Source organism: Huiozyma naganishii, chromosome 2, assembly GCF_000348985.1.
Source record: "Huiozyma naganishii CBS 8797 chromosome 2, complete genome".
Classification (NCBI taxonomy): domain Eukaryota; kingdom Fungi; phylum Ascomycota; class Saccharomycetes; order Saccharomycetales; family Saccharomycetaceae; genus Huiozyma; species Huiozyma naganishii.
The window spans coordinates 377,558-403,569 of record NC_035923.1 but is presented as its reverse complement, the minus strand read 5'-3'; the positions used below and the strand labels follow the sequence as shown (position 1 = coordinate 403,569).

At 45.5% G+C, this 26,012-nt stretch overlaps 16 protein-coding genes across 16 annotated transcripts; 8 read left to right on the top strand and 8 right to left on the bottom strand.

The window, feature by feature from the left end:
- Positions 1–172: 172 nt before the first annotated feature.
- On the bottom strand, positions 173–1,840 carry HTS1 (histidine--tRNA ligase; the record flags this gene model as incomplete). The annotated part of the gene is made up of 1 exon (XM_022611497.1): positions 173–1,840. The coding sequence occupies one exon, from the start codon at positions 1,838–1,840 to the stop codon at positions 173–175; it is 1,668 nt and encodes a 555-aa protein (XP_022462900.1).
- A 529-nt stretch (positions 1,841–2,369) lies between these two features.
- ARP7 (Arp7p) lies at positions 2,370–3,827 on the top strand (the record flags this gene model as incomplete). The annotated part of the gene is made up of 1 exon (XM_022611496.1): positions 2,370–3,827. One exon carries the CDS (start codon positions 2,370–2,372, stop codon positions 3,825–3,827), a length of 1,458 nt encoding a protein of 485 aa, XP_022462899.1.
- Positions 3,828–4,757: 930 nt separating this feature from the next.
- Positions 4,758–5,873, top strand: GLN1 (glutamate--ammonia ligase; the record flags this gene model as incomplete). Its single annotated transcript, XM_022611495.1, has 1 exon — positions 4,758–5,873. The coding sequence occupies one exon, from the start codon at positions 4,758–4,760 to the stop codon at positions 5,871–5,873; it is 1,116 nt and encodes a 371-aa protein (XP_022462898.1).
- A 443-nt stretch (positions 5,874–6,316) lies between these two features.
- Positions 6,317–7,807, top strand: VMA13 (H(+)-transporting V1 sector ATPase subunit H; the record flags this gene model as incomplete). Its single annotated transcript, XM_022611494.1, has 1 exon — positions 6,317–7,807. The coding sequence occupies one exon, from the start codon at positions 6,317–6,319 to the stop codon at positions 7,805–7,807; it is 1,491 nt and encodes a 496-aa protein (XP_022462897.1).
- Positions 7,808–8,325: 518 nt separating this feature from the next.
- On the top strand, positions 8,326–8,574 carry SPO24 (Spo24p; the record flags this gene model as incomplete). The annotated part of the gene is made up of 1 exon (XM_022611492.1): positions 8,326–8,574. One exon carries the CDS (start codon positions 8,326–8,328, stop codon positions 8,572–8,574), a length of 249 nt encoding a protein of 82 aa, XP_022462896.1.
- Positions 8,575–8,794: 220 nt separating this feature from the next.
- On the bottom strand, positions 8,795–9,367 carry ERV2 (flavin-linked sulfhydryl oxidase; the record flags this gene model as incomplete). Its single annotated transcript, XM_022611491.1, has 1 exon — positions 8,795–9,367. The coding sequence occupies one exon, from the start codon at positions 9,365–9,367 to the stop codon at positions 8,795–8,797; it is 573 nt and encodes a 190-aa protein (XP_022462895.1).
- Positions 9,368–9,558: 191 nt separating this feature from the next.
- Positions 9,559–10,023, bottom strand: KNAG0B02060 (N-acetyltransferase family protein; the record flags this gene model as incomplete). Its single annotated transcript, XM_022611490.1, has 1 exon — positions 9,559–10,023. One exon carries the CDS (start codon positions 10,021–10,023, stop codon positions 9,559–9,561), a length of 465 nt encoding a protein of 154 aa, XP_022462894.1.
- Positions 10,024–10,280: 257 nt separating this feature from the next.
- On the bottom strand, positions 10,281–10,742 carry KNAG0B02050 (GNAT family N-acetyltransferase; the record flags this gene model as incomplete). Its single annotated transcript, XM_022611489.1, has 1 exon — positions 10,281–10,742. The coding sequence occupies one exon, from the start codon at positions 10,740–10,742 to the stop codon at positions 10,281–10,283; it is 462 nt and encodes a 153-aa protein (XP_022462893.1).
- A 360-nt stretch (positions 10,743–11,102) lies between these two features.
- KNAG0B02040 (uncharacterized protein) lies at positions 11,103–11,705 on the bottom strand (the record flags this gene model as incomplete). Its single annotated transcript, XM_022611488.1, has 1 exon — positions 11,103–11,705. The coding sequence occupies one exon, from the start codon at positions 11,703–11,705 to the stop codon at positions 11,103–11,105; it is 603 nt and encodes a 200-aa protein (XP_022462892.1).
- A 583-nt stretch (positions 11,706–12,288) lies between these two features.
- On the bottom strand, positions 12,289–15,831 carry SUM1 (Sum1p; the record flags this gene model as incomplete). Its single annotated transcript, XM_022611487.1, has 1 exon — positions 12,289–15,831. The coding sequence occupies one exon, from the start codon at positions 15,829–15,831 to the stop codon at positions 12,289–12,291; it is 3,543 nt and encodes a 1,180-aa protein (XP_022462891.1).
- Positions 15,832–16,699: 868 nt separating this feature from the next.
- Positions 16,700–18,070, top strand: SSF2 (rRNA-binding ribosome biosynthesis protein; the record flags this gene model as incomplete). Its single annotated transcript, XM_022611486.1, has 1 exon — positions 16,700–18,070. One exon carries the CDS (start codon positions 16,700–16,702, stop codon positions 18,068–18,070), a length of 1,371 nt encoding a protein of 456 aa, XP_022462890.1.
- Positions 18,071–18,166: 96 nt separating this feature from the next.
- RAD34 (Rad34p) lies at positions 18,167–20,209 on the bottom strand (the record flags this gene model as incomplete). The annotated part of the gene is made up of 1 exon (XM_022611485.1): positions 18,167–20,209. The coding sequence occupies one exon, from the start codon at positions 20,207–20,209 to the stop codon at positions 18,167–18,169; it is 2,043 nt and encodes a 680-aa protein (XP_022462889.1).
- Positions 20,210–20,323: 114 nt separating this feature from the next.
- On the bottom strand, positions 20,324–21,151 carry IPK1 (inositol pentakisphosphate 2-kinase; the record flags this gene model as incomplete). The annotated part of the gene is made up of 1 exon (XM_022611484.1): positions 20,324–21,151. The coding sequence occupies one exon, from the start codon at positions 21,149–21,151 to the stop codon at positions 20,324–20,326; it is 828 nt and encodes a 275-aa protein (XP_022462888.1).
- Positions 21,152–21,364: 213 nt separating this feature from the next.
- DYS1 (deoxyhypusine synthase) lies at positions 21,365–22,528 on the top strand (the record flags this gene model as incomplete). The annotated part of the gene is made up of 1 exon (XM_022611483.1): positions 21,365–22,528. One exon carries the CDS (start codon positions 21,365–21,367, stop codon positions 22,526–22,528), a length of 1,164 nt encoding a protein of 387 aa, XP_022462887.1.
- Positions 22,529–22,896: 368 nt separating this feature from the next.
- On the top strand, positions 22,897–24,210 carry OMS1 (putative RNA methyltransferase; the record flags this gene model as incomplete). Its single annotated transcript, XM_022611481.1, has 1 exon — positions 22,897–24,210. The coding sequence occupies one exon, from the start codon at positions 22,897–22,899 to the stop codon at positions 24,208–24,210; it is 1,314 nt and encodes a 437-aa protein (XP_022462886.1).
- A 248-nt stretch (positions 24,211–24,458) lies between these two features.
- On the top strand, positions 24,459–25,952 carry TRM5 (tRNA (guanine) methyltransferase; the record flags this gene model as incomplete). The annotated part of the gene is made up of 1 exon (XM_022611480.1): positions 24,459–25,952. The coding sequence occupies one exon, from the start codon at positions 24,459–24,461 to the stop codon at positions 25,950–25,952; it is 1,494 nt and encodes a 497-aa protein (XP_022462885.1).
- Between the last annotated feature and the right edge of the window lie 60 nt (positions 25,953–26,012).

The following is a 26,012-nucleotide window of genomic DNA, read 5'->3' as shown; positions in this document are numbered from 1 at the left end:
CACTTTGAGTTTTCTCTTTTAAGCAGACGGATAGTGCTCGTTTATTGTCTAAGAATTGGTTGTTGTCATCCATTTCCTTATTTTCATACTGCTCTGCCAGTTTGTTGGTATGGGCAAGGTAGTTGCGTTTTTCTATAAAAGAAAACTGTTCGTATACACGCTACGTTATTGATTATAACCCTCTCAACAAGCGGGTGACGTCATTGACACCGTCCTTCTGAGCAGTAAGCAGTTTCTCCTTGACAGTTTCGACCATGTTCGCAGTGGGAACGAGTTCGCCATCGTCGTCGGCAAACTCGGGACCTAGTCTCTTAATCCGGACTTGGCCGTCAGCGAATTCCTCCTTACCCAAAATAACGGCAATCGAGGCACCCGATTTCTCGGCAGCTTCAAATTGTTTTCTTGGGTTGGCCTTTGATTTGTACACGTACTCCGCTTCGATGCCCTCGGTCCAGAGTTGTTTGGCGACCTGCATTCTTTCAGGGAGGTAACCCGTCCAGTCCTTCCCACCACCGAATGCCATGATGTACACCTGTGTGGACGATGGTTTGATGGTGTTTGTCAAGTGTGTTCTCTGCTTGATGAGCGAGAACAGTCTCTCGACACCAAAAGAGATCCCGACACAGGGGATCTGTGCTGAGTTTTTCCCGGACGCCTTGGCGAACATGTTGACAAGGTTGTCGTAACGACCACCGGCCGCAATCGAGCCGACCCCCACGTACTCTGAGGCGTCCTCTGCGGTCTTAGATTTCTTCTTCAATTCGACTGCGTTCTCTGGAGGAGCGGAGGCTTCCGTAACAGCCTCGTAGATGAGCCCCGTGTAGTAGTCCAGCCCTCTAGCAAGCGAAAGGTCGAACGAGATGAATTGGTCAATGTTGAAGGCGCTAGTGTAGCCCATTAGCGTCTTGATCTCGTCGAGCCCCTGCTTTGCAAGCTCGTTGTTGAGAATGGCGTCGTCCTTGGCGAGGCTTTCGTAGACCTCGCTGAGGGAACCCTTCAATTTGACGGTACTCCCCCAATTCTTTCCGTCTGTTTCCTCCGTCTGTCCCTTCTCCTCGGTCATTTCTCTCTTGACTGCCTCCCAGGGGCTCTTGTCCAGTTTGTCGACCGCTGAGGAGATCTTCCTGACGTCCTCATCCGCGACACCTGCGATCTTAAATATCCCGTCGAGGATCTTCCTGTGGTTGAGTTTGATCTTGAAGTCATTGATCCCGAGAGCGGTTAGCCCCTCGACGATGATGGACAGGATCTCTGCATCCGGGACAAGTGCCTCGTATGCACCCGCGACGTCGAAGTCACACTGGTAAAATTCTCTCATTCTGCCCTTGGTCATAGCCGGCTGGTCCCTCCTGTACACCTTCGCGATATGGTACCGCTTGATGTTCTGTACGTTGTTCATCGCGACGAACCTAGCAAATGGCACTGTTAGATCGTAACGCAGTGACGTCAACTCACCACCTTGGTCCTCAAGGTTGTAAATCAATTTCGAATCCTCACCGTATTTCCCAGACAGAATCTCGCGCAACTCAAACACTGGAGTGTCAATCGTGACCCCACCGTGTCTCTTAAAGATACCAGACAGCGTCTCAAAAATGGCCTCTCTAATGACCATATCCGTATCCGCCCAGTCCTTCGTCCCTTTGGGGGTCTTCAGCTGCACCTGCAGCTTCGACGCCTTCTTCGAGCTCTTCTTATTCTTCTTCTCACCCTCCTGCGGGGCCACTGCGGCCGCGGGCTTCTCAGCATTGGCATTGGAAATCTCCGACATGACTCTCTTGATATGATTCGACCTCGACGCTGTTACTTGTGGTATAATACGGCCAATTGCCCTCCTGATCATACAAAGAGGCAAAGGTAAGACAAAAAATGAAGAAACTGTGCAAGAAAAGACCTTTTCCCTACAAAGTGAAGCCTATTCTGTCAACACCTCAAACACGACTTACACATCTACAAAACTACTTACACATCGTCTCTCGACGGCATCGACGTTCCTCTCAGAAAATTTTTTCATTCTTCAATTTCCACGGTTTTTGTGACACATGACACACCCAGACATCAAAATTATTAAAAATATCACGTGTTTGAGATTACGTGGCTTTTATTTTATTTTCACGTGACAGTATTAAAATAAATGTCTGGGTGTTTTAATTTTTGGGTCACGTGCTAACAAATTTAAATCACGTGATCTTTTTAAAATATTTAATGTATGGGTGTCTGTTTTTTTCACGTGATCGTCCAGATTTTTTTTGGAATTGATTTGGAAAGTTGAAAAGTTGCATATATACAAAGCGAAGGACGCTGCGGTTGAAGTTGCTGTAATTGGCATTTGTACGTTTGTGCGTGTGTGAGGTTGTGTCTGTGTCGGGCAGATGACTACGGATAAAAGATGCGCGGTGATTCACCATGAGGCGTCGCATACCGTTGCTGGGTTCAGCAACAAGGAGGTGCCCGAGGGCGTTATCCCGTCCGGTTACGCCAAGCTATCGAGCGATGACAAGACGCTTGTGTTTGACAAGTACGAGATGGTGAGCATGGGGAAAAGTGGTGCTGGTGCGGAGGTGTACACGCTTTTCGACGAGAACGACGTGCCGTACAATTGGGACGCGTTGGCGCAGCAGTGGGGGTACATATACGAAAGCGTGCTGCAGTGCACGGCGAACGAGGTGCCGCTGGTGGTCACGATGCCTGCGTTTTCGAAACCGGAGAGGGCGAGGCTCGTGATGATGAGGTACATGGACATGGCGTTCTACAGGTTCAATGTGCCCGTGGTCCAGTTTGTGATTGAGCCGTTGGCCATTGCGTTGTCGATGGGGAAAAGTTCCGCCTTGGTTATCGATATCGGTACCAACGGATGCACCGTTACACCGGTGTACGATGGTGTTGTTGTGCGTACAGGGTGCGTGCGGTCCAAGTACGGCGGTGCGTTCCTGGACTACTTGGCCAAGACGAAGATGTCCGAGAAATTGGGGCAAGATCAAGAAGGTTCCGGGTCATCGCTGCAGGTGTGGTACGAGGCGAACACGTGGATTCAGGATTTCAAAGCGTCGATGCTTGAAGTCGCTGACAAGGATCTTGCAGAGTTGGAGACTTTCTACAGGGAGCAAGCGGAGATGTTCGCAAGGCAACATGAACAGATGCAAATGCAGCAATTTGGTGGGGGCCCTACTACGATCCAAACTAACAACCCGCTTGAACAGGCGAAGAACTTCTTGTACAGACCCACGGGGAAGACTGTGCCTTTGACTGCTAGAGAATGTTACGCGATCCCGGAGGCGCTGTTCAACCCATCAAGGGTCTCCGAGAAGTTCCACAGGGAGGACGGCCTCGGTGAGTTGATTGGGAAGTCGATCAAGAAGGCCGCTGCGAGTATAAGCTCTCTTGGAAGCACTGCGAACTCACTGGGGAGCATGGGCGCGTCAATGACACTCCCCAGCAAGACACCTGGGAACTCCTCCACGTCGCACAACTCGGGGAACCACAACGGTGCTAACAACAGTAACAACACTGCGATGCCCAATGCGGGTGCCAAGAGTGGGATCACCACACCGGAGCAAGTGTACACGTCTTTACTCACAAACGTCATTATAACGGGTGCCGCCTCGCTGATTGATGGGATCGAGTCCCGGATCATCAGAGAGTTATCGATACGGTTCCCGCAGTACAAGCTGGTCACGTTTGCCAACCAAAACCTGATGGACAGACAGTTGCAAAGCTGGATGGGTGCCGCGACAATGGCGAACCTACCCTCCTGGGAACTGGGCAAGTGGTATACGAAGGAGGACTACGAGGCAGCAAAACAAGGGGGGAATACGGACCCATCGCGATAGCCCCCCCCCCCTTCCCTCATAGATGTGTGTATATATATAAATAAGAAGACAAGAAACGGTTCTTTGTAGTACCCATGCAGAGAGATCTCTGACACAAACAGCGGACGGTCCCCTCAAAGACAATTCGTTGTTGTTTACTGGGAACAAATCAATATTTTAATCCCTGTCAAACCCATCTCTTTACCACAAACGTTAAAAGATCTGTCGGAACCGGGGCTGTCCGGGTAAGCGGGCACCCACCGTCACTACACACGAAGATGACTCCCCCCCCAAACGGGAAACAGTGTAAACACCCACGCTGATAAGAGAACTTGGGGCAACGGCTTCGGAGAAACTCCCTCCTGCTGCAAACGCGCCGTCCCCTAATCCTCCGCGTCTGGCCAGCCCTCCGGCACCCACAACACGCGCACATTGAAACCCGCCCGCCCACACCCGATAACGTGTGACTCCCCCCCCGAGCAGCCCACACTGCGCCCCCGACTGCTCCCAGCACAGAGAGAAATTGCCGCAATTTCTCCCGCCCGCCCAGCCGCGCGTTTCTTTTTTGTCCGCGGGGGGGTCACCCGTTGCGGGCAATGAAGTGCGCGCGGGAGAACCGCCGCTGCGAACGCTCTCTCGCTCGCGCTGTGGGTGACGGTTTGTTTTGACCGAGAGATAAGGAATTGGGACGGTGGGTCCGTGCGGGGTTTCTGAGTGACTGACTTTAATTGCTTTTTTTGCATCTTTTTTTGTGCATGTCGAGACGTATACTGCAATCGTGGGTTTCTTATCTAAATATATATATATGTATATATATATATAGATGGATTGACGGACTGATGAGGTGGTGGTTCGTCTTGTTTCTGCAGTCTTCCCTCAAAGAACCAAGCTTTCTTCACTGGATTCCGGTATCTACTTAGCTAACTCCTTCTCCACACATACACACAAAAAATGGCTGAAACAGAACATATGCAAAAGACTGCTATATTACAGAAATTCCTCGATTTGGACCAGAGGGGCTCAGTTATCGCCGAGTACGTGTGGATCGACGGGACCGGTAACATGCGTTCCAAGGGCAGAACTCTGAACAAGAAGATCACCTCGGTGGAACAGCTCCCAGAGTGGAACTTCGACGGGTCCTCGACCAACCAGGCCCCAGGCCACGACTCGGACATCTACCTGAAGCCCGTCGCTCTGTACCCTGACCCCTTCAGAGGCGGTGACAACATCGTCGTGCTTGCCGAGTGTTTCAACAACGACGGCACTCCAAACAAGTTCAACCACAGACACGAGGCCGCTAAGCTGTTCAACGCACACAAGGACGAAGAGATCTGGTTCGGGCTGGAACAGGAGTACACGCTGTTCGACATGTACGACAACGTCTACGGGTGGCCAAAGGGCGGGTTCCCTGCGCCACAGGGACCTTACTACTGTGGTGTCGGTGCTGGGAAAGTCTACGCAAGAGACGTCATCGAGGCTCACTACAGAGCCTGTCTGTACGCGGGGATTAACTTGTCCGGGATCAACGCGGAGGTGATGCCCTCGCAATGGGAGTTCCAAGTCGGTCCATGTACTGGGATCGCCATGGGTGACCAATTGTGGATGGCAAGATACTTCTTGCATAGAGTCGCCGAGGAGTTCGGTGTCAAGATCTCGTTCCATCCAAAACCTTTGAAGGGCGACTGGAACGGTGCCGGGTGCCACACTAACGTCTCCACGAAGAACATGAGAGCCCCAGGCGGGATGAAGTACATCGACGAAGCGATCGAGAAATTGTCCAAGAGACATCTAGAACACATCAAGTTGTACGGTGCCGATAACGAATTGAGGCTCACGGGGAGACACGAGACCGCCTCAATGACCGCCTTCTCTGCAGGTGTCGCCAACAGAGGCGCATCCATCAGAATCCCAAGAGCAGTCGCAAGAGAGGGGTACGGCTACTTCGAGGACCGTAGACCGGCTTCCAACATCGACCCATACTTGGTCACCGGTATCATGTGTGAAACCGTCTGCGGTGCCATCGACGATGCCGACATGAGCAAAGAGTTCGACAGGGAATCCTCCTAAGTCGGGGTGCATACCCTCACAACTCAAATTTATCTCTAATGGCAACAAACAAAGTCGGCCGGAGCTGAGGGGGAGTCGAGTCACGGTGACTCCCATACTCCCGTCTCCCGCCCTCTCTTAATGAAACAACCGAACCGAGGGCTTTTACTAGCCCTCCCTTACATCTCCTTTAATAGAACATATATTGTATAGTTTATCCATCCCAAATCATAACAAAGACACAAACCGACAATCCCAAGCAACCGAACTGACAGACTCGCCCTCGACCTCTTGCACAGTTATCACACGATACGGTTCAAAAGTAACAACGACGGGAAGATATTTAGGAAAAAAAAACAGGCGACAAAGGACCCAGTTGTAAAGAAAGATACTGCAATTTGACAGGATAAGACCGCTTTGCGTACCCTGTGCAACCCTCCCCACGCTGAGAATCCCAATACACGATGAGCACTGGGAACAGGAAGATTCTGCTGGACAGCACGCATTTCAGTGAGATACGCAGCATAATAAGGTCGCGGTCTGTTGCGTGGGATGCGCTGGCACGGGCCTCGGAGTTGAGCGAGCTGGATGCGTCCGTGGCGAAGCGGCTGGAGAACCTGCTCGTGAGGGGCTCCGCCTCTGACGAGGAGCTTGCGCAGTTGAAAGTCGATGCGAACGTCGTCGAGCCCCTGATCCACCTATTGGGCAACTCTAGCAACAACGATTCGATCAAATCCGCACAGAATCTTGTCTCCGAGTTGCTCTCCTGTCAGAGGGCCACCGTGTCTGACGACACGGTCGAGTACTTCAGGGACCACCCTGAACAGCTCGTGGAGTTGTACGCGGTCTCCTTCAAGCCGAATGACGACTTGCAGACCGTGCTGATCTCTTCCTTCAATATAGTCTCGTTGCTGATCCAACGCGGGCTCACCAACGATAAGCTCGTTGAGCAGTTCTTGAACAACGAGAAGTTCCTACGGATCTTGACCAACACAAAGCAGATGGACACATGTTACGTGTGCATACGGTTGCTGCAAGAACTGTGCACCGTGCAGAGTTACAAGAGTCTCGTATGGGCGAACGAGTCGCAAGTGCTCCCCACCGTGTTTGAGATCATTGGCAGCAATCGCAGTTCCGGGACCAACGGCGGTGCTACAAACGCTGTGCTGATGAACACGAACTCGAACAACCTGGGGATCCAATTGCAGTACTACTCCCTGCTGCTCGTATGGTTATTGACTTTCAACTGCGACATTGCGAGTGAATTGGAATCGAAGCACTTGAAGGAGCTTCTGGGTCTCTTGAGACTTGTGAAGATCACTATCAAGGAGAAGATATCGCGTGTCTGCATTGGGATCCTGTTGCAATGCTGTTCGAGCCACGTTCGAGGCCACAAGACGTTTATCAAGGAGTTGATCTTGCTTGGGAACGGGATCGCGACGCTGGACAGCCTCAGCGAGCGGAAGTACTCCGACCAGGAACTTCGGCAGGATATTGCTTCTCTGCGGGAAATCCTCGAGGCGGAGTACAAGGAACTGACCTCCTTTGATGAGTACTTAGCTGAGATAAATTCGAGGCTGATAAGCTGGACGCCACCGCATGTGGACAGTTCATTCTGGGTGGACAACATTGATAGATTCAAGCAGGATAACTGGAAACTGTTCAAGAGACTGATCAGTCTTTTGATCGAGGCGCAGACCACCGCTACGACGACGACGGATGACGACACAGCAAACGAGAGGGACGGCAAGAAGACAAGGGATAGGCTGGTGATACAGGTGCTGTTGAACGACATCACGCACGTAATCGAGTTGCTTCCTGACGAGAGCGTGGACGTTCTCAACAAAATGAACGGTAAAGTGGTCATCATGCAGTTGCTCAACCACAGCGATTCCCGCGTGAAGTACGAAGCACTGAAGGCCACACAGTCCATCATCGGGTATACTTTCAAGTAGCGTGGTCAGCATGAGCCCGGCCCCCCTAAAGCGAGAAAACCACGCTGTGTGTATAACTGTGTAATAAGAGCGGACTCACTGCACAGCGCAGTCACGTGCGTGCAATCAATATATCCACGGAACGGGCGTCATTCCCCGCGGAACGCACCGCGCGTTCTTATCTGAAGAGCGGGCCATCACGCACACCCACACACCGCGAAAGAAGAACGCAGAAGTTTCTGCGTGGATGACCGACGGGTGAATGAATGACGCTGCTGCTCCCCTTTTGAGCAGTGCACAGCCCTTCCGTCTGCGGAGCGTCACGTCCTTCTCGGTGCTACGATTTTCCCGGATTGCGGCAGATGTGGATGACGCTTGGCCTTCTGCGCGGACGACCGGAAGACGCTGCGGTGGCCGCCCGAGGGAACGGTATATAAGGGTCGGTCGAATGGAGTGTTGAGAGGCACTCGACGCTACTTCTTCTCTGTAACATTCTCCTGTTCACAGGAACACACCAACACACACACACACACACAGAAATGGCTTTCCTACCACTATTGAACGCTGAAACTTCAGAACCCTTTGTTATTCCTCACTTGTCCCCTGTGACGCCACAGGCCTCGAGGAAGAACTCAGACGCGTACTGCACCCAATTGGACGCCCTGGACACCGCGCTGGCCATCAACGCCGCCCTGGGCAAGAACATGGAACTCGTGGAGGCCAACACGGCCTCTGCTGTCGGCGATGCTCCCGCAAGAGGCAGAAAAGGTTCTTTGACGTTGCTGTGATTCGTACAGCACATGACTCAAAAACACTGATAAACTCGGGGAGGGAAAGACCCCTCCCCTTTCTCTGCATCGAACAATCGCATATTCTTTTTAGGCGCTCTTACATTGTCCACCGGTTGGATAATATAGAAACATTTTACTATTCTCTCTACCCGTTTTCATACCTCTATAACTTTATATACAGTAATAAGGCATATTCTAGATAAAATCTCTCTCTACCTCAACCAGGTTGCTCGCCCTCGTTAGAAATACTCACTTTGTTGAATTTGACACTGTTATCACTCAGTTCGTCATCAGTGAAAAGCAAGGAACAGTCGTACTCTTGCTTGCCCAACTCAACGTTCATTCGGTTGTGCACGTGACACCCCCACAGCTTGAGCAGAAACCGGTTGCCACAAGAGGTCGGTATTGGGTCACTCTGTACTAGCTCGTTGAACACGTTGACATCTCCTCGGCACAGTGGGTACTCCTCTGCAAATATCCGGACAAACCGTTTCACGCGGTGACACTCTTTCTCATTTAAATGATCCTCAGTACCGTTCAGGTACGAGTGGAACAGCAACCACGCGGACTGGCCTAACTGGCTCGAGCGCTTGTCAGAATACACAGAGACCATCTTGTAGTCCTCGGAAAACCGTATGTCGCTGTCAATGATCACATTGGGGTCCTTCATGTGTGAGATCGACGTCGCAAACGAAATCTCGATGCTAGAAAAGAATAACCACAGACACAGCAGTGACAGGATACTGACTAGCCTCACTACATTGAACCTGCTCAGTATTCGGGGGGCCATCGTCCCGCTTATATATCCACAGCTGGCCACTTCTTTATACCGTTCTTATCCTCTAAAAGTTTTGTTCGATATTATTTTCTTGCACTTTCTTCGAGGAAAAAGAGAGATGAAATAATCAAGTATGTGTCAGATAATACTATGTATAATTATGCAACGGTATACATCTGACCTCGATACGACAAATACGTATATCAGTAACCGTTTCTTACGTACCTGCACTGGGAAGACAAATACCCGACTTTCGTGTACAGCAATTGTGCCCTGTGGTTAGAGGTATCCGTGTGCCAATACACATTCCCGACACCAATCTTGTCCCCTTCCGAAAATACAAACTCCATCAATGCCCGCCCTACACCGCCCAGCCGTGAATCTTCATCCACGTACAGATCGTTCAACAGGATACAGCCCTCCGGTTCCCAGGTGCTCGTGTGGTGGAACCACTGCACCATACCGATGTGCTTCCCAGTGGACGTGTCAATTGCCACAGCTGCCCACATTCGCTCCTTCGGGTCCAGGAACCTCTTGAAGTTCAAATCAAACTGCGTGGCGGGGACTTTATCCAACGACTTGTAGAAGTTCAAGTACAGCGTGAAGAGACGAGCCAATTCCTCCCTGTCACCAGGCTGAACGTATCTCACCTCCACAGAAGATCCCATATTGTTAACGTCCTTGATCCATCAAAACTCATCGGCAATATCAGGGAAGGGAAAAAATGGCCCTTGCTTATATATGCTACTGCTAATTGCATCATCTGGAAATATTACGATAACAGTAAATAAAATAAAGCGAAATGGTGAGTCATATGTGCAACTGTTTTTTATCGGTACCACCAAATATTTCAACTCAACATAGTTACGGATGCTCTAGAAAGACTGCGCGTGCGTAAGTGTATATAAGTATATTTTAGTACGTCTCATAACTCCCTCTCGTAGATCACCTTGCTGGTCTTCTTGGCTACCTTCGTGTACAGGAGCTGTGCCCTGTGGTTGTAATGGTCAGTGGTCCAATAAACCAGCGGGGTGCCTCTCTTGTCCGCTTCAGAGTAGACAAACTCAATCAATTTGCGTCCGACGCCGCGAACACGCTCGTTTTCGTCCACGTACAGATCGTGAAGGTATACAATATCAGTCAGGTCCCATGTGGATGGTCGACTCACCCAATTGACAAGACCGATCGGCTTGTCGTCCCTTGAAGTGTCAACGGCGAACGCTGACCACATATCCACGGAATCGTCCATGATTCTCTTGAAATTGGCGTCCCCGAGACCATCGGGGATTGGAATATCATAATGGGCCCTGAATCCAAGCCATAACCTGGTCCATTCCTCTTTGTCACCGTCAGTGACGTATCTAATCGCTATGCTGTCAGAGGCCATCGCTGCTTCCTATATATCTTTTTCCTCCCAGATGAGTCAACTTCAAATATAAACCAGAAAACTAGTATATATTATTTCGATGGGATATTAAAATGACGATATTACCATAAACTAAACTAAACTGAACTATCCACAATCCAAAACATGCTTATCAACGAACATCCGACTCAATTCGGATTAATCATTAAGAAGATAAAGAAAAACTGGATCCCTTCTTCTTTTTTTTTCTCTCTCTTTCACGACTAATACGAGTCATCGGTGAAACGAGATCTCACGAGGGTCTGCGGCGACCGATCCAGTTCAAACAACGAGGCTGAAGCTGAGACTGTGTCGAGCTCTAATTTGGGAGTACAAAACGCTCTACACAGTGGAGGTGGTGTATGCGGTGCAAACTTGTCCGGGTCGAGCGTTAACCCGTGGCTCTCGTAAGGTAAAAGTATCTCTTGCTGTGGATATCTTGATTCCCGTAGGGTCGAAAATGAAGAACGATCCCTCTCTGTGTAGTCTACACAGGTTTCTGCATGCGATATGTGATGAAATGCATAAGGTTTTTGATACAGTTTTTGAATGTTTGCCTTTCTTGTTTCCCAGCTTGACCTTTGGGTTGGTGATGAATTTCTGGCACTCCTTTGCGACTCTCCGTATTTTATCCCATTGAATGATTGGGGTCTTCACTGGAGTAGAACCCTTTCTTGCTGGATTTTTCGGTTGTGGAATCAGACGGTGTGAGGCAGACAGGTCGATAAAGTTTGTGTTACTACCTAGTATAGGTATGCTGCTGTTCAGTATATGTATATCGGTCTCATGGTCGTCAAAGGCATCCAGCCTAATTATTTTAGTTCCAGATACAGTCGTGGTGGCATCGAACAACTGATCCATTTGACATCCATACAGTTTCTCCATGTATTGGTTCTGATCTATCCAGATGGACTGCATGTGTGGTACAGTCCTCGCGGAGCGCATTGGGAAGAAGAGTTGAAGGAGGTTTTTCAAGTCTTCAACTTTAAAGAATCAATTTAACCCACTCTGATAAAACATACGAAGCTCATGACGTAAGAATTCGGCGAGCTTATATAAGCACTGAAAAGTTGAAATGGAGATATAATGTTTGCGTATTGAAAAGACAATGCGAAGAAAAACAGTGCAGAGTAAGTTTTCAGTCTTTTGACTAAACTGCAAGTCTGCTCGAACCCCACGTAACACACTTTAACTTGCAGCGAGACTTCCCCATCGCGACCACACGCCGTATCTAGTAATCGTCGAATTTTTCTTTCTGCGATGTGAACGTGTACTTTCCTAAAACGGGTATATAACTACTAAATAGGGCTTATCAAACAATAGAATACAAACGAGGTTCCCGCCTCGAGGAAAATTTTGGCAAGAGATTTCCACGTGTGCTCCGCCAGCAGTTTATTGAGCCGTTTGTGAGGTTTGTGGCCCAGATCCATTCAGGGTACACGGAAATGCTGGACGGGAATCAATAACGCGAAAGGGGGGACGGTTCTCCTTTACATAAGCTTGTGCTTTATAGGTTGATCCGCACCGTTCAACTGCTTTCGGGTGCATGGACTTGGGATTGCTTCACTTGGCTGTTCTCAGTACCATCGTCGAGCTTGTCGAAGGTCAGCATACTGTCCAGTATCGCGTTGATATTCTTCACAGTGTACAGTATGCCCAATTCTCTGTTGTACACACCTACAGCAGGCAAAGGTTGGTCATCGGAAAACATCCACTCCCTTCTCTGCGTGCCCACATGGTCGCAGAGATCATAAAGTATCATTTTGAGCAAAGTAATATGGTTATAGAACCACGAAACAGACCGGTTGATAAAGATTCGATAGTTCTCCATTTCTTTCACGGCGTGTAGAATAGAGTAATTTTTTAAGTTTCTTTTCTCCACAGATTGATCTCTCCAAAACTCGAACAGTGTGAACAAAGCCTTGCGCCTTTGCCACGTTCTCTTTGATTCTCGTAACTTTAATCCAAGCGCCACCAACTTGTTCTCCCATCTAAATTCCATCAGAAAGTATTCCAAAGAGTTCACATATCTTTCTGTTAATGTGGTATTACTCAACACACTGAAAGCTTGTGCTGCTTCTTGGTCCACGACTGGATTCAAGGAGTACGCATTTGTGCGCTCTACCTTCGTAGACGATATTGGATTACATCCACCAGTAGATTCAACAGTACCCTTGAGCGATCGGTCAACCTTTTTAAGGTCCATCAGTTCAGTCTCCTTTGAATCAAATTTGAATTGCAAATACGTGCCTGTAGTTATGGGCACCTGAGGAGCATCTCTTTGATAAAAGAAACCGTCCCTACAAAGCAGCTCGATAGGTGCAGATGATATTAAACCGGTCCGCAGTTCTCCGCTTTCCTCGTTCGTTTCAGTATTTGGACTAACGATGGACGAAGTGGCGGAACCCACAGACTTTTTTGAAGATCGACCATTTTTCGTCGAAGGTTTTGTCTGAATACTTCGTTTTGCTCCTTCGGAAGGATTCCTTGAAAATCGTTGCTGCTTGATTTTTTCCCCTTGCACAGGTTCTGATTCCTTGTGCTTCCTTTTTCTGAGTAGCCTACCATCTCCATTTGGAGTTACAGGTTCTACTTGGCTTTCTTCTGTTTCATTTGGAGTAGATTCTTTCTTGTCTTCTGGATTATGGTGAGCGAGTACCGTGGTCTCTTCACCTTCTTTGGTAGGAGGATCTGTGTCATTAGCTTTAAGAGGAGCGTCTCCTTCTCCACTACCACTCACTTGTATAGCGATGTTTGTCGCTTTGTTAAAATGCTGAGAACTGTTCATCTCATTTTCAGCACCATTTTTTATTCGTGTTGCATGTTGGGGCTGACTACCCTGACCTTGGTTCTCTGCGTTTCGAGAAGGATCATACTGTTTGTTCGAAGGAATGATGCAGAGATTATTATTCTGTGCCTTATCTGCAGTGTTATCGGTGCCTGTTTTTAAAGTCCGTATCTTCTCGTTGCGAACTGTGGCTCCTGCACCGCGAATCGGGTGTTTAAGTTTTTCTAACGGATCAGCATTGAGTGTTTCATTTATTAACTCACCTGCACTCTGATACGGCAATTTTCCAAAGTTAAAGCCATGCCCCATTTCTTCTGTGCTTTTTTTCGCCTTTCCCTCTTCATCTTTGGTTTGACCTACTCCATTTTTGGCTGACTTGACCTTCAGTAATATCTCTAAGTTTTCCCTCAAAAATTCATTCCTCTTTTGTTCATCAGCGGGTATGTCTTCTTTTGGTCCAGCAGGAACACTGCGACTTGTATGCGAATTTTCAGTATTTTCATCTACTTTCGCGGTACCTCCTTCTTGACGATCTGCTCCTAAAGTAGCAGCTGGAAGTACCTGCGGAATCTCAGATTGAGCAGCAATATGGTCAGGATGTGTGGGCTTTGAGTCTTTGGGAATCCCTAGATTCTTATAATGGCCCATCAATCCCATTTCCTTTGGTTTTGGTAGCCTTTCTCTTCGCTGTTTCGGTTTTTCCCCATCGAGCCCTTCTTTTGAATTATGCGCTTCTAATTTTCTTCTTCGTTCATCCTCGCGTAATGCTTTAAGAAGCTCTTTGTTTGATTCTATGAATGATTTTGCGCTGTCCCGATCATTATATTTCAAACTCACTAGCATTTTTTCGCGCGGATCTCGCAACTTCTCTAGTTGTTCGTTCATTTTTGTCCCCTGTTTCTCCAGCTCATTATAAACAGGGTCTTCATAAATCATCTTATGCGCTTTACCGGATGCAAAACCTTTAGTATTGAGCAAAAAACCGACATTTTCTTTTGTGGCATCGAGAGCAGCATTCTCAGTCTTTTCTGCATTGGGTTTGTCGTCTGCTGGATTTACAACAGTCTCGTGCTCCTCAATTTCCTCGCTCGGTTCAGCGGAGGATGATTTACGCGAACGCAACGACCGCCCTGATGGAACCTCTGCTATTTTACTTGATTCCAAATCGTCTTGTTCTTTTTGAGAAATTGTGTTCTTTAATCCGTCTTGACTGTTCTTCTCCTCTGTTTCAGGAGCCTCTGCATCATTAACACCAGGTTCGTTTGTTAGTATAGTTTCAACCCTTTTGATTTTGGGTGGCCGGCCCCTTCTTCTGCTGAGAATCACAGCTTTAGGGCGACGTTTGCGACCTACCTTCTTTTTGCCAGTTGGATTACGAGAAAGCAAGGCTTGCGCACCATCGAGATCGGTTTCAGAATCTGAATCTTCCCTTTTGGTAGAGGTCGATGCAGGTCTTCTCTGTCTGGTTCTAGGACGTCCTTGTAAACGGTACCTCTCCAAGGGAGTATCACTGTTGTAGTCATCTAAATCGCTGCCATGGTGTGAAGACGAAACACTTGCCCCTGTGCCAACGGTGCCCTTAAGGTCAGGTCCGGATAAACTTTGATGCGATAAGATAGATGAAAGTTGATGATTGCCGTTCCCATTCACTGACTCCAAGGGGTGGATAAAATACCTTCTTGATTTGGGTAGTTGAACGGTTCCATGGGGTAAGGACACTTTCACCTGTGACAACAGACCGGATGGTCCATCATTTGATTTGGCAGCGCTCCCTGAATTGTTTACTGAGTTTTGATCCTTTCTTGGTCTACCCGGGCCTCTCTTGACAGGCATTGTTGAAACCTCTTTACCAGCGTTGGCTGTAATTAACCCATTTGTATTAGACTGTAGGGTACTCTTGGATTCCCCATTTGAGTCTCGAAGTCCCGCTCTCTGCAAATCGTTCGCACTGAGAAGCCTTTTAAAATTCTTGGAGTCCAGTACACTAGCCAGTGTGTTCAAACGTTTGTTAATATCGTTCACCAAAATATCCGTATTCATTTGATTTTTCATAGCGTCCTCCAGCTTATTTTCCAACACAGTTTGATTGTGGGACAACGTCTTCAAAGAATTGAAAAAATCATGCGTGGTACTATTACTTCTTGTAGTGGAGTTTATTATCAACGCCTCCAACTCCTGAAACTGTGTCTTTGTCTCTTCCAGTTCACTCTTGATCTCGACAAGTTTTACGGAACTCTTATCATCCACGGGAACAACATTATTATTGACAGTGTCGCCCTCCATTTTCTCGTGTATGATCAAAAAGAAAAAACCAAACGACTATGTGCCAGTAGCAACAATTGGCCTTGTCGAAAAATAACCTTTCTCGACTGAGAATATTTTTTTTTGGGGCAACGATACTTCCGTCTTCCCCACGATGTACCCACTTGATATGTCAACCCGAGACAATTAGTTTCCAGTCCAAGTGACAGAATGGAGCAAATAAATAACTAAGGAAAAAAAATAAAAATATAACAATTAAAAATCAACCACCGAGCACCGAGACAGACAGATCAACGGGTACGAACAGATCGGAAGAGAAAGCTTCAACTGAAACAAACCACTTTTTTTTCTTTAAAAGAGAAAAAAAAATTAACAACTGTAGGTAAAAAAAGGACTACTAAAAAGGTGCGTCTGTGTCGCAACGAATCCAAATCGGTAAGGGATAGAATGCCAGAAAAAAAACACACCCACTTGATGACAATATGACACGATAAAAGTTACTTGCCAAGTAGGGGCAGTTTTATTAATCTAATTGGTTTATTTTTTTGGTAAAGTGTGAAGACTGCAACTAGTATACGAACCCCCACTCTATAATCCGTAGACGTTCAGCTTTGGAGGCGCTCTTCAATACGAATAGAACACACGCCTTTCAAGTTTCAGTCGCAGTTTCTGTGTGTTTATTTTCCAATTTTTGAGTTTGAGACGTTTTTTTGGGGAAGTGTCTGAATCACTATCGACGAGGAGCAAATTTTTTTTCACTGTCACTTCTCCTCTCAGCTGGAAAAAAATAAATGTAGTCGATGAGCTTGGAAGCAGATGTATAGCTAGCTCATCGCTTAACATTCTTGCGGTAGGTCTCATATTTAGGAAAGTACCAATCGCGAAAAATATGGCGAAGAGAAGATCCAAGAAAAGAACACACGTTGCGCCTACTCCGGAATCCCAAAAGGGGATTCCTAAGTCTATGGTGATTAGAGTTGGCCAGACGTCGCTTGCCAATCACTCTTTGAACCAGCTGGTGAAAGATTTCCGTAACATTATGCAGCCTCACACCGCCATCAAGTTGAAGGAGAGGAAGTCCAATAAGTTGAAGGATTTTGTGGTCATGTGTGGTCCGCTGGCTGTTTCGCATCTTTTCATTTTCACCCAGTCGGAAAAGACCGGGAACGTTTCTTTGAAAGTTGCTAGAACACCACAGGGTCCCACCATCACTTTCAACGTGATAGATTACTCGCTGGGCAAAGATATCAAGAAGTTTTTGAAGAGACCAAAGTCGCTGAACAACGAGGATCTGCTGAACCCACCGTTACTGGTTCTGAATGGATTTAGCACCAAGAATAAGAACGAGGACGACCCGAATGCTAACGTGGAAAAGATTATAATCTCCATGTTTCAAAACATTTTTCCTCCGTTGAACCCGCAGACAACACAGTTGAATTCTATAAAGAGAGTGATGATGTTGAACAAAGATCCCGTGACGAAGGAGATCTCTCTACGTCATTATTTCATCGACGTGAAGGACGTCGACATCTCGAGAAACCTAAGGAAACTTTACACCGCCAAGAGCCACTTGAATAAGACCGTCCCCAATCTGAACAGAAAGAAGGATATATCGTCGTTGATCTTAGACCACGATCTGGGCGCATACACATCCGAATCCGAGGTTGATGACGAGGAGGCTATTGTCAACATTAATGAGAGCTATGGGAAGAATAAAAACGGCCAGATATCTGTCGAGAAACGGAAGAAAGAGAAACCAGCGATCGACTTGGAAACCGGGCTGGAAAAGGATGAGCTGGATGTCGAGATGGAGGAAGCGGCCACGAGGGACGCCGCCCAACCTGAAGCTTTGCCCAGAAAGAAGGCTATCAGACTGACAGAAGTGGGCCCAAGAATGAACTTGAAACTGGTGAAAATCGAGGAAGGTATCTGCGCGGGTAAAATCTTGCACCATGAGTATGTCCATAAGACCGATCAAGAGATTAAAATGTTGGAAAGGAAACATGCTGCTAAGATGAGACTGAAGGAACAGAGAAGGAAAGAACAAGAGGCAAACATTTCTAAAAAGAAGGCAGTCAAGGATGCTAAGAAGGAAAGAAAACTGGAGAGAAGGAGGTTAAGGAAGGAACAAGCGGAGGCCGACGGTAAAGCCGACAACGACTCTTCAGAAGGCTCAAGTGAGAGCGAAAGTGAGAACTATGATGACGTCCCTGAAGATATCGACAGTGACTTGCTGAGCGAAGTTGAGGACGCTGTTTGAGCAAACGCGCTCCATCCACGCCCTCATTATATTTGTATATTACCAGTTGAGTTCCCTCGAATGTATTCATTATGTAACATCTCTTACTAACATGCATCACTCACCGTAAGTGCTATCAAGCCGTTCTTTTATTGCTAATTTTTTAAGTAGAGTGTTCCAATATTGCAAGTTCCTCAATTCTAGGTGTTTTTTAACCAGCCCTTGCAATATTGTGTAATCAACCTTGTTCACGAGTATGGATTTTACCACGGGAATTGCATATCCACGCTTTTCCTTAAAGTCAAACCCACTCACAACGTCGACGTACTTGATCTTCCTTACGTGCTTTTTACTCTTATTGTACTTACGAATGAGCCCTTTTACGTTAAGATCTTGATCCGACAGTGGAAAAATTTCGAATCCATCCGGCTTCACCGCTTCATAGTATATCTCGACATTTCCAAATTTGTTTTTGAATTCTTCGACATCAGTAATAGTGATTAGCAACCCATCATCGCCAACTTTGGAATTTGGCAGTTTTGGTGTCAGATAGGTTTGATCGACAGAAAAAAGGTCTCTTATTTCGTACTCTGCATAAAACTTCCCGAGTTGTTTGCTTTTCAATGGTGCAAATTTCTTCCGTTTGAGCGGCTGTGCTTCTCTTTCCACCGCTCTTCCTAACATGTTCCAATGCTGCCTACTCTTCAACAATAAAATATCCCCTTTCCAGTAAACAGGTTCATTGAATTTCCCACATTTCCATATGAAAACGGGCTTGGCTGAAGGATCGATCACTTCATTGGCCCTCAAAAAGCTTTTTATAGCGAATGATTCGGAGGTATACATATCCTTGACATTGAGTGGCGGGTTGAAATTCTGGAATGCCAATAAACTCATTCCTTGAGATGTTTCTAAAAGTGCTTGATCAAAATGATTAGCCTGATTTAAGAATCCTAAAAACCGCTCATATTGCTTTCTGCTCAGCGATCTTCCCCAAGGATTTCGGAAGGGAATGAAATTAAAATAACGATATGCTAGATTTGAAAGGTATCTTGGAGATACATCTTCAACTATTTTGTTTTTCAAGTTAATAGCGACAACATAACTAAAATTATGCTGTTGTTGCTGCTGTTTCGGTTCAAAAATACGTATTATGCCACCTGCCTTATGTTTGGAAACAATCTCATCGTCTTTTAAATGGACTATTGGATCAATCGTGTAGAGATCATCCAATATCTCTAACTGGATCCAGAAATATGGTTGAAGAAGGTCAGTATCAAATCTATTCGGTACATGATCTATCGTATCGTTTCCGTTTGGAACAGCTTGATCGTACTGTATCAGCGGAAATGCAAAACATATTGATATTCTTGCACTATCGTCATCTGTTCTTATCAGATTTTGCAGTATCACTGCAAAAAACACGGCCAGAATATCGCGATTAGCCATTTTCATTTTTGCCATGTTTCGAATACCTTCTAGTATATTCTTCGAATCCAATGCTGGTCGTACTCCATAGAAAGTTTCCGGGTTATTCAGGATATAGGAATAGTGATCGCTGCTCGGATGTTTCAAGAGGTATTTGAGCCTTTTTGCATTTTGACGAAAACCGTTACTATTTATCTTGTAGTTTGACCTAAACCAGGAAACCAGTCCAAGTAGGAGAGTCGGTAAAGATTTACCCATTTCTTTGGACTCATTCAAATGACCAAATTTCTGAACAATTATTTTTGGTACTGAGCGTCTCAACCTTCGATTCAGTCTGATATCATCTGCCCAATATGCCCTCTCCTTCAAAGTGTTCAACATCACTGGGATCATAACAATGCTTAGGCCAAAGCATAATTTCTTAATCTGCTGATTCTCCTTCCTGCTCTTGGCAGAGATAGACGGCAGTCTTCTTTTTCTTTTCGGTCCTGATCTAATGAGGTGTTCTGCATCGATAGTGACAGTCACATTACTATTCCTATCCTGATGTAGGGGTACCTCCTCCCATTCAGTATCACTAAAATTCTCTTCTGTATCACTGTCCTCCTGCCGGTCGTCTACATGAGATTCCAAATCGGAACCTGAGTTGAAAAATATATCGTTATTATCTCCCTGGTCTAATATTTCATTTTCAAAGCTGTTATCCTGGCTCTCCATTGAATCCGTTGCCATTCTTCACCTGAGTTCGTTTTTTCTCTTCTCAATAAAATCAAGAGTAATAATATTATTAAATATAGTAGAAACATATGAAAAGTACATAACAGTGTCAAGTCAATATACCATGCGTCAATAATCATGGTAACATTTGTTTTCAAAACTATCTAGCTCCATTTGCGTTTTATTCCAGAAGTCTCTTTTCTCTTCGGGTTTCAGGTCAACATCCACAATATTAACATCAGACGCAGCATCAGATTGGGAGAAGTCCCAGGAAACAAAACACGTAACATCCCTTAACGTCATCAATAATGGTAAATCAATCATATCCCCTTTGCAATATAGCTTTTTCTGGATATCATGGAGGACCTGTAAAACATTATCTCGAGTCCGAAAATACTGGCACATCCTCAAAACAAGCCATCTGGGCAGGGTATGAGATCCTATTACATGAAATAAATGCTCGCTATCCCGCAGTAACTTAGAATAGCAATATGACATATCGTCCCGACCCTTAAATCTGTTTGCAGTGCAGTTTCTGCAGTACCTAGTCGGATTATATAACCATTTTGGTTTCATTTCCAGAACCAACTTGGTGTGCTGGACATTGCTGTACAAACTTGTGAAATGGTCACTGAACAACACGAGGGGGTACATCGATGCCGACTTAAAATTAGGCATCGAAAACGCAAACACTTTGTTGTTACAAGTTGAACCGGACACATAATCGTGCAACAGTTGCTGTAGTTTTGGGGTTAGTTGCAATTCGGATAGGCTGAAATTACATAGTAGATCCCCCAACAAAGGCTCTACTTTCTGATAGATGTACTGGTAGTTCTTTAGGGTATATTCATTCCCCTTGAGCAAAGAATTTGAAAACCTGATACATATCCGGTACAATATAGCTTCTTCCTCTAGGGCTACAAGTATGTTAGCTTTCCCTTTCCCCACGATTCGCATCGAATCTGGAACAAGGTTTGTGACATTGCAGACTCACCTGCCATCAGTTCACTACGTTAAGAAGTCATTACCCTCAAGCTGAAAATTTTTTCTTATTTAATCTGAAGATGTCATAAAAGATACGTCAAAACTGTTCGTTGTCTACCTTATCTCCAGGTTTCGAAATACGGTGCCCCAGAACGTTCAATTGAAACCATAGCAACAATTCAATACATGTCTGAGATCAACAAAAAGCTACCAGAATTACTGCAGGATGCGGTTCTAAAGGCATCTGTCCCAGTGCCAGAAGATTTTGTCGAGGTTCACGGTATAGATTATTCAAAGCCGGAAGCTACCGACATGCGTGCTTCAGACTTGGTTAACTCTATGAAAGTGATGGGGTTCCAGGCAAGCAATCTAGGTAAAGCATGTGATATCATTGACAATATGAGATCCTGGAGAGGTGAGCACAAGGACAAACTTCAGTCCCATCAGCAAAAGGGTTCTTTTGACGATGATGGTTACCAAAAGACCACAATTTTCATGGGGTACACTTCCAACTTGATCAGTTCTGGTGTTAGGGAAACCTTGAGATATTTGGTTCAACATAAAATGGTGGACGCTCTTGTAACCACTGCAGGTGGTATTGAGGAAGATATTATTAAATGTTTGGCGCCTACCTATATGGGTGAATTTTCCTTGAAGGGTAGCAAGCTACGTGACGAAGGTATGAACAGAATTGGTAATCTGCTGGTGCCAAATGACAACTATTGTAAGTTTGAGGAGTGGATCGTTCCAATTTTGGACACGATGCTAGAAGAACAAGAAGAGTACGTCAAGAAGAACGGTGCCGGCTGCTTGGATGCTAACCATGATGTTGAATCTCCAATTTGGACTCCTTCCAAATTGATTAACAGATTAGGTAAAGAAATTAACGACGAATCCTCTGTTATCTACTGGGCGCACAAAAACAACATTCCAATCTTTTGCCCTTCTATCACTGATGGGTCTATCGGTGACATGTTGTTCTTCCACACCTTCAAAGCTTCTCCAAAGCAATTGAGACTAGACATTGTATCTGACATCCGTAAAATAAACTCGATGTCCATGGAGGCGTCTAAGGCCGGTATGTTGATTTTGGGTGGTGGTTTAATCAAGCACCACATCGCCAACGCCTGCTTGATGAGGAACGGTGCTGACTTTGCGGTGTACATCAACACTGCCCAAGAATATGATGGGTCAGACGCCGGTGCTAGACCAGATGAAGCAGTTTCCTGGGGTAAGATCAAGGCTGACGCTAGCTCAGTTAAACTGTACGCTGAAGTCTCCCTAGTTCTTCCATTAATCGTTGCTGCCACTTTTGCGTCTGGCAAAAAACTGGCCAAAACCCACGACTAAGCGATACTCTTGTGACAAAGTGGAAAAAAAGTCTTTGGATGCCCTACACTTACGATGTTACGATTATGGGACAAAAAACCCCAAACTACTTTCTGTCCCAAATTCACTAGATTATTCCTTCTCCTCTTTTGTTCTCGTTCTGAAGTTCACTAGATTATATTTTATTAAATGATATATTACCATGATACTCATTTTATAGACTTCTCATGTTCTCACTTGAAAACTTGCCAATCTTTTCTAAAGAGAGATTGGAAACTTCTTTTTTTTTTACCTAAAAAATGGCAGGAACAACTGGAATTTGCTGAAGCTAAGGAGGGGTGCGATACGAGAGAGCTAGCAGTCCACCGAACAAAACAGATCAAACATATATGTTGAAGCTCAAATTACGACCATCTTCTTTAAAACTAACAGTTAAGAACACTTTAACAACAAAGCAAACATCCCTAATTACACCAACATTATGCATTAGATCGACCAGTACGAAATCGACCCCCTTCGTGCGGAGATCAGACAAAACCTCGACAGTTAAAAAGCTTAAAACAAAGGAGGAGCTGGCCAAAGAACAGTTTGAGGAACTTTTGAAGTCTCCCAACCGACTGATCAGATGGGGTGCGATTGCTAGATCTGAAGAATTCTCAAAAGGTATGACCAAGTATTTGATATTGATGTATGTAGCCTTTTTGATATACGGGATGTTTTTCATGAAGAAACTGTATCATAAGGAGAAAGAATTGGAGGCATTAGAGAAGAAGCGGGACGAGGGTACTATCAATGAATACGAGACTTTAAGAATTAAGGAATTGAAAGGAAAATTACGCAGAAGAGATGAGCTCAAGCTAGAAGAGTACCGGAAGATGCAAGAGCAGGATGGGAAAGAGAACTTTGATGGAATCTTTTTACCTAACAACGACCAGAATAAACAGAATAAGAGCATCCTGGCCCCCACCGATACAACGCCATTCTATGACAAGAAAGCCGAAGAGTACGATTCAGATATTAATTTTGAGGAGAAAATGATTAGAATGGGGAAGAGAAGGAAATGGTTGATGAGACATTGCCATGGAGATGTTCTTGAGGTTTCATGTGGTACTGGTCGAAATATTCCATATCTTAACATTGATCGGGTCAAGTCGATCACTTTCCTGGACTCTTCGGAACCGATGATGGAGAAAACCAACAAAAAATTTCGACAAAAGTTCCCCTCCTACAAGAACGCAGCATTTGTCGTTGGAAGAGCGGAGGACTTACCTAAACTAGTATCTGACAGAAAAAGAGTAAAGTACGACACCATCGTCGAAGCTTTCGGGATTTGCTCTCACGAGGATCCTGTCAGTGCGCTAAAGAATTTTGGTAATTTGCTAAAACCTGATGGTAGAATTGTTTTGTTGGAGCACGGTAGGAGTGAACATCACCTGATAAACAACATCCTGGATAAGCGTGCAGAGAAAAGATTAGAAACTTGGGGTTGTAGGTGGAACTTAGACATTGGAGAGATACTCGATGACTCAGATCTAGAGATAGTGGAGGAAAAAAGAACTCATATGGGCACCACTTGGTGTATTGTAGCGAAGAGGAAAGGCGACGTCAAGAAAAAGGACGAAATCGGCTTCTTTGAAAAGTACATTGGCTCCAGCGTCAAGGGGAGAATGCAAGCATTTGAAAAGGAGGACGAGAAAAATTAGCGAGCTTTACATGCAATCGTTTTTTTGATACATTTGGGTTTAAGATGTGTCCTACATGACCCACCAACTGTCTAATCACATATGTCTACAGTTTGCATGTAAATATTTAATGTAAAAAAGACGATATCACGTGCCCAAAACAGCCAGGTGTCAAAGATCCGGAAACTACATCAAAAACTTATTCGTTGAGCATGAAATAATTTTCCGAGTGAAGACTTCGGTTAATTTGAATTTTAGAGTGTGTATTGATGTACAGAAATCCAATTGGTACATTGATTAGAATTTCGAGGAGCATCATGATTTCTACATACCAGCCACCAGTCCATCGAGGCCTTACGAAGTTGGATCGCTCCCTGTTTGTAACAAAAGTACCGCTGTGTGTGGTTAAATTTCCAGATCCAAGAAACATTAGTCTGTTTTCCAAACAATTTAATCAGTGTATCCTGCGTGTTCCCAGAATCCCACATGTCATAAAACTGCAAGACAATAGAACTGATTCGGATGAACAAAAACCTTTAGCATACGATAACAAGGTTATCACAAAAGGAGTATTATTGACGGATTCAATTCAGTGTCCTGACCAGGTCAATGAAAAACTTCCAGAGGAGGCCGTGCAGTTTTTGAAGGATACAGAAGCTGAGATTTTGCCTTACAACTACACTTTAGATTATAACTACTGGAAGGCGGAAGATATTTTACGTAGTGTGTTGCCAGAAGAGTTTCTAGATGAAACCCCCACTGGGTTTACCATGACTGGCCACGTTGCTCATCTAAATTTACGCAAAGAGTTCAAACCGTACGATGCCCTTATTGGCCAGGTTATCCTTGACAAAAACAAGAAGATAGAATGTGTTGTCGATAAAGTCAGTTCCATTGCAACCAAGTTCAGGACTTTCCCCATGAAAGTTATAGCCGGTCGCACAGACTCGCTTGTGGTGGAACAAAAGGAATCGGATTGTATCTTCAAGTTCGACTTCAGTAAAGTTTACTGGAACTCTCGATTACATACAGAACACGATAGATTAGTATCACAGTATTTCAAGCCCGGCGAGGTAGTGTGTGATGTGTTTGCCGGTGTCGGCCCATTCGCTGTTCCAGCGGGTAAGAAAGACGTCATTGTGCTTGCTAATGATTTAAATCCAGAAAGTTTTAAGTATCTGGAGGAGAATATAAAGCGGAACAAAGTGGAACTTTTTGTCAAACCTTTTAATCTCGACGGGGCAGTGTTCATAAAAAAATGTCCTCAGTTGCTACAGGACCTAATTGAGTCGCACGAGGGAGGAAATATCATATTACCAATCAAGGTCAGTAACCGTCATAGGAAAAAACAAAAGAAGCAAGATGAGCAATCGAATTTGCCCGAGACGCCAACTACCAGCCCTCAGCCAACGGCGCCAAAGGTAATCCAGATACCAAATGAGATCAGTCATTTTGTCATGAACCTGCCCGACAGTGCAATCGATTTTTTGGGCAGCTTTGTCGGCCTATACTTCGAGTCACCCAATGTAAACCGTAAAATGCCGTGGATTCATGTCCATTGCTTTGAAAAGTACGAGAACGATGAGGACCCAAGTATGGAGGAGCTATACGCAAGAGTACACTCGAGAATTCTAAATTCGATGGGAACTACGCAAGATGTTTTACCGTTTGAAACCCTGTCATTTCAGTTGGTACGGAAAGTGTCTCCCACAAAGCCGATGTTCTGCGTGAGCTTCAAGCTACCAAAAAAGTTATCAACTTGATACTAGTAAACTAGAAAGTAGAAAAATAGTCATAGGTGTGTAATTTTGACTCAGCGCCGC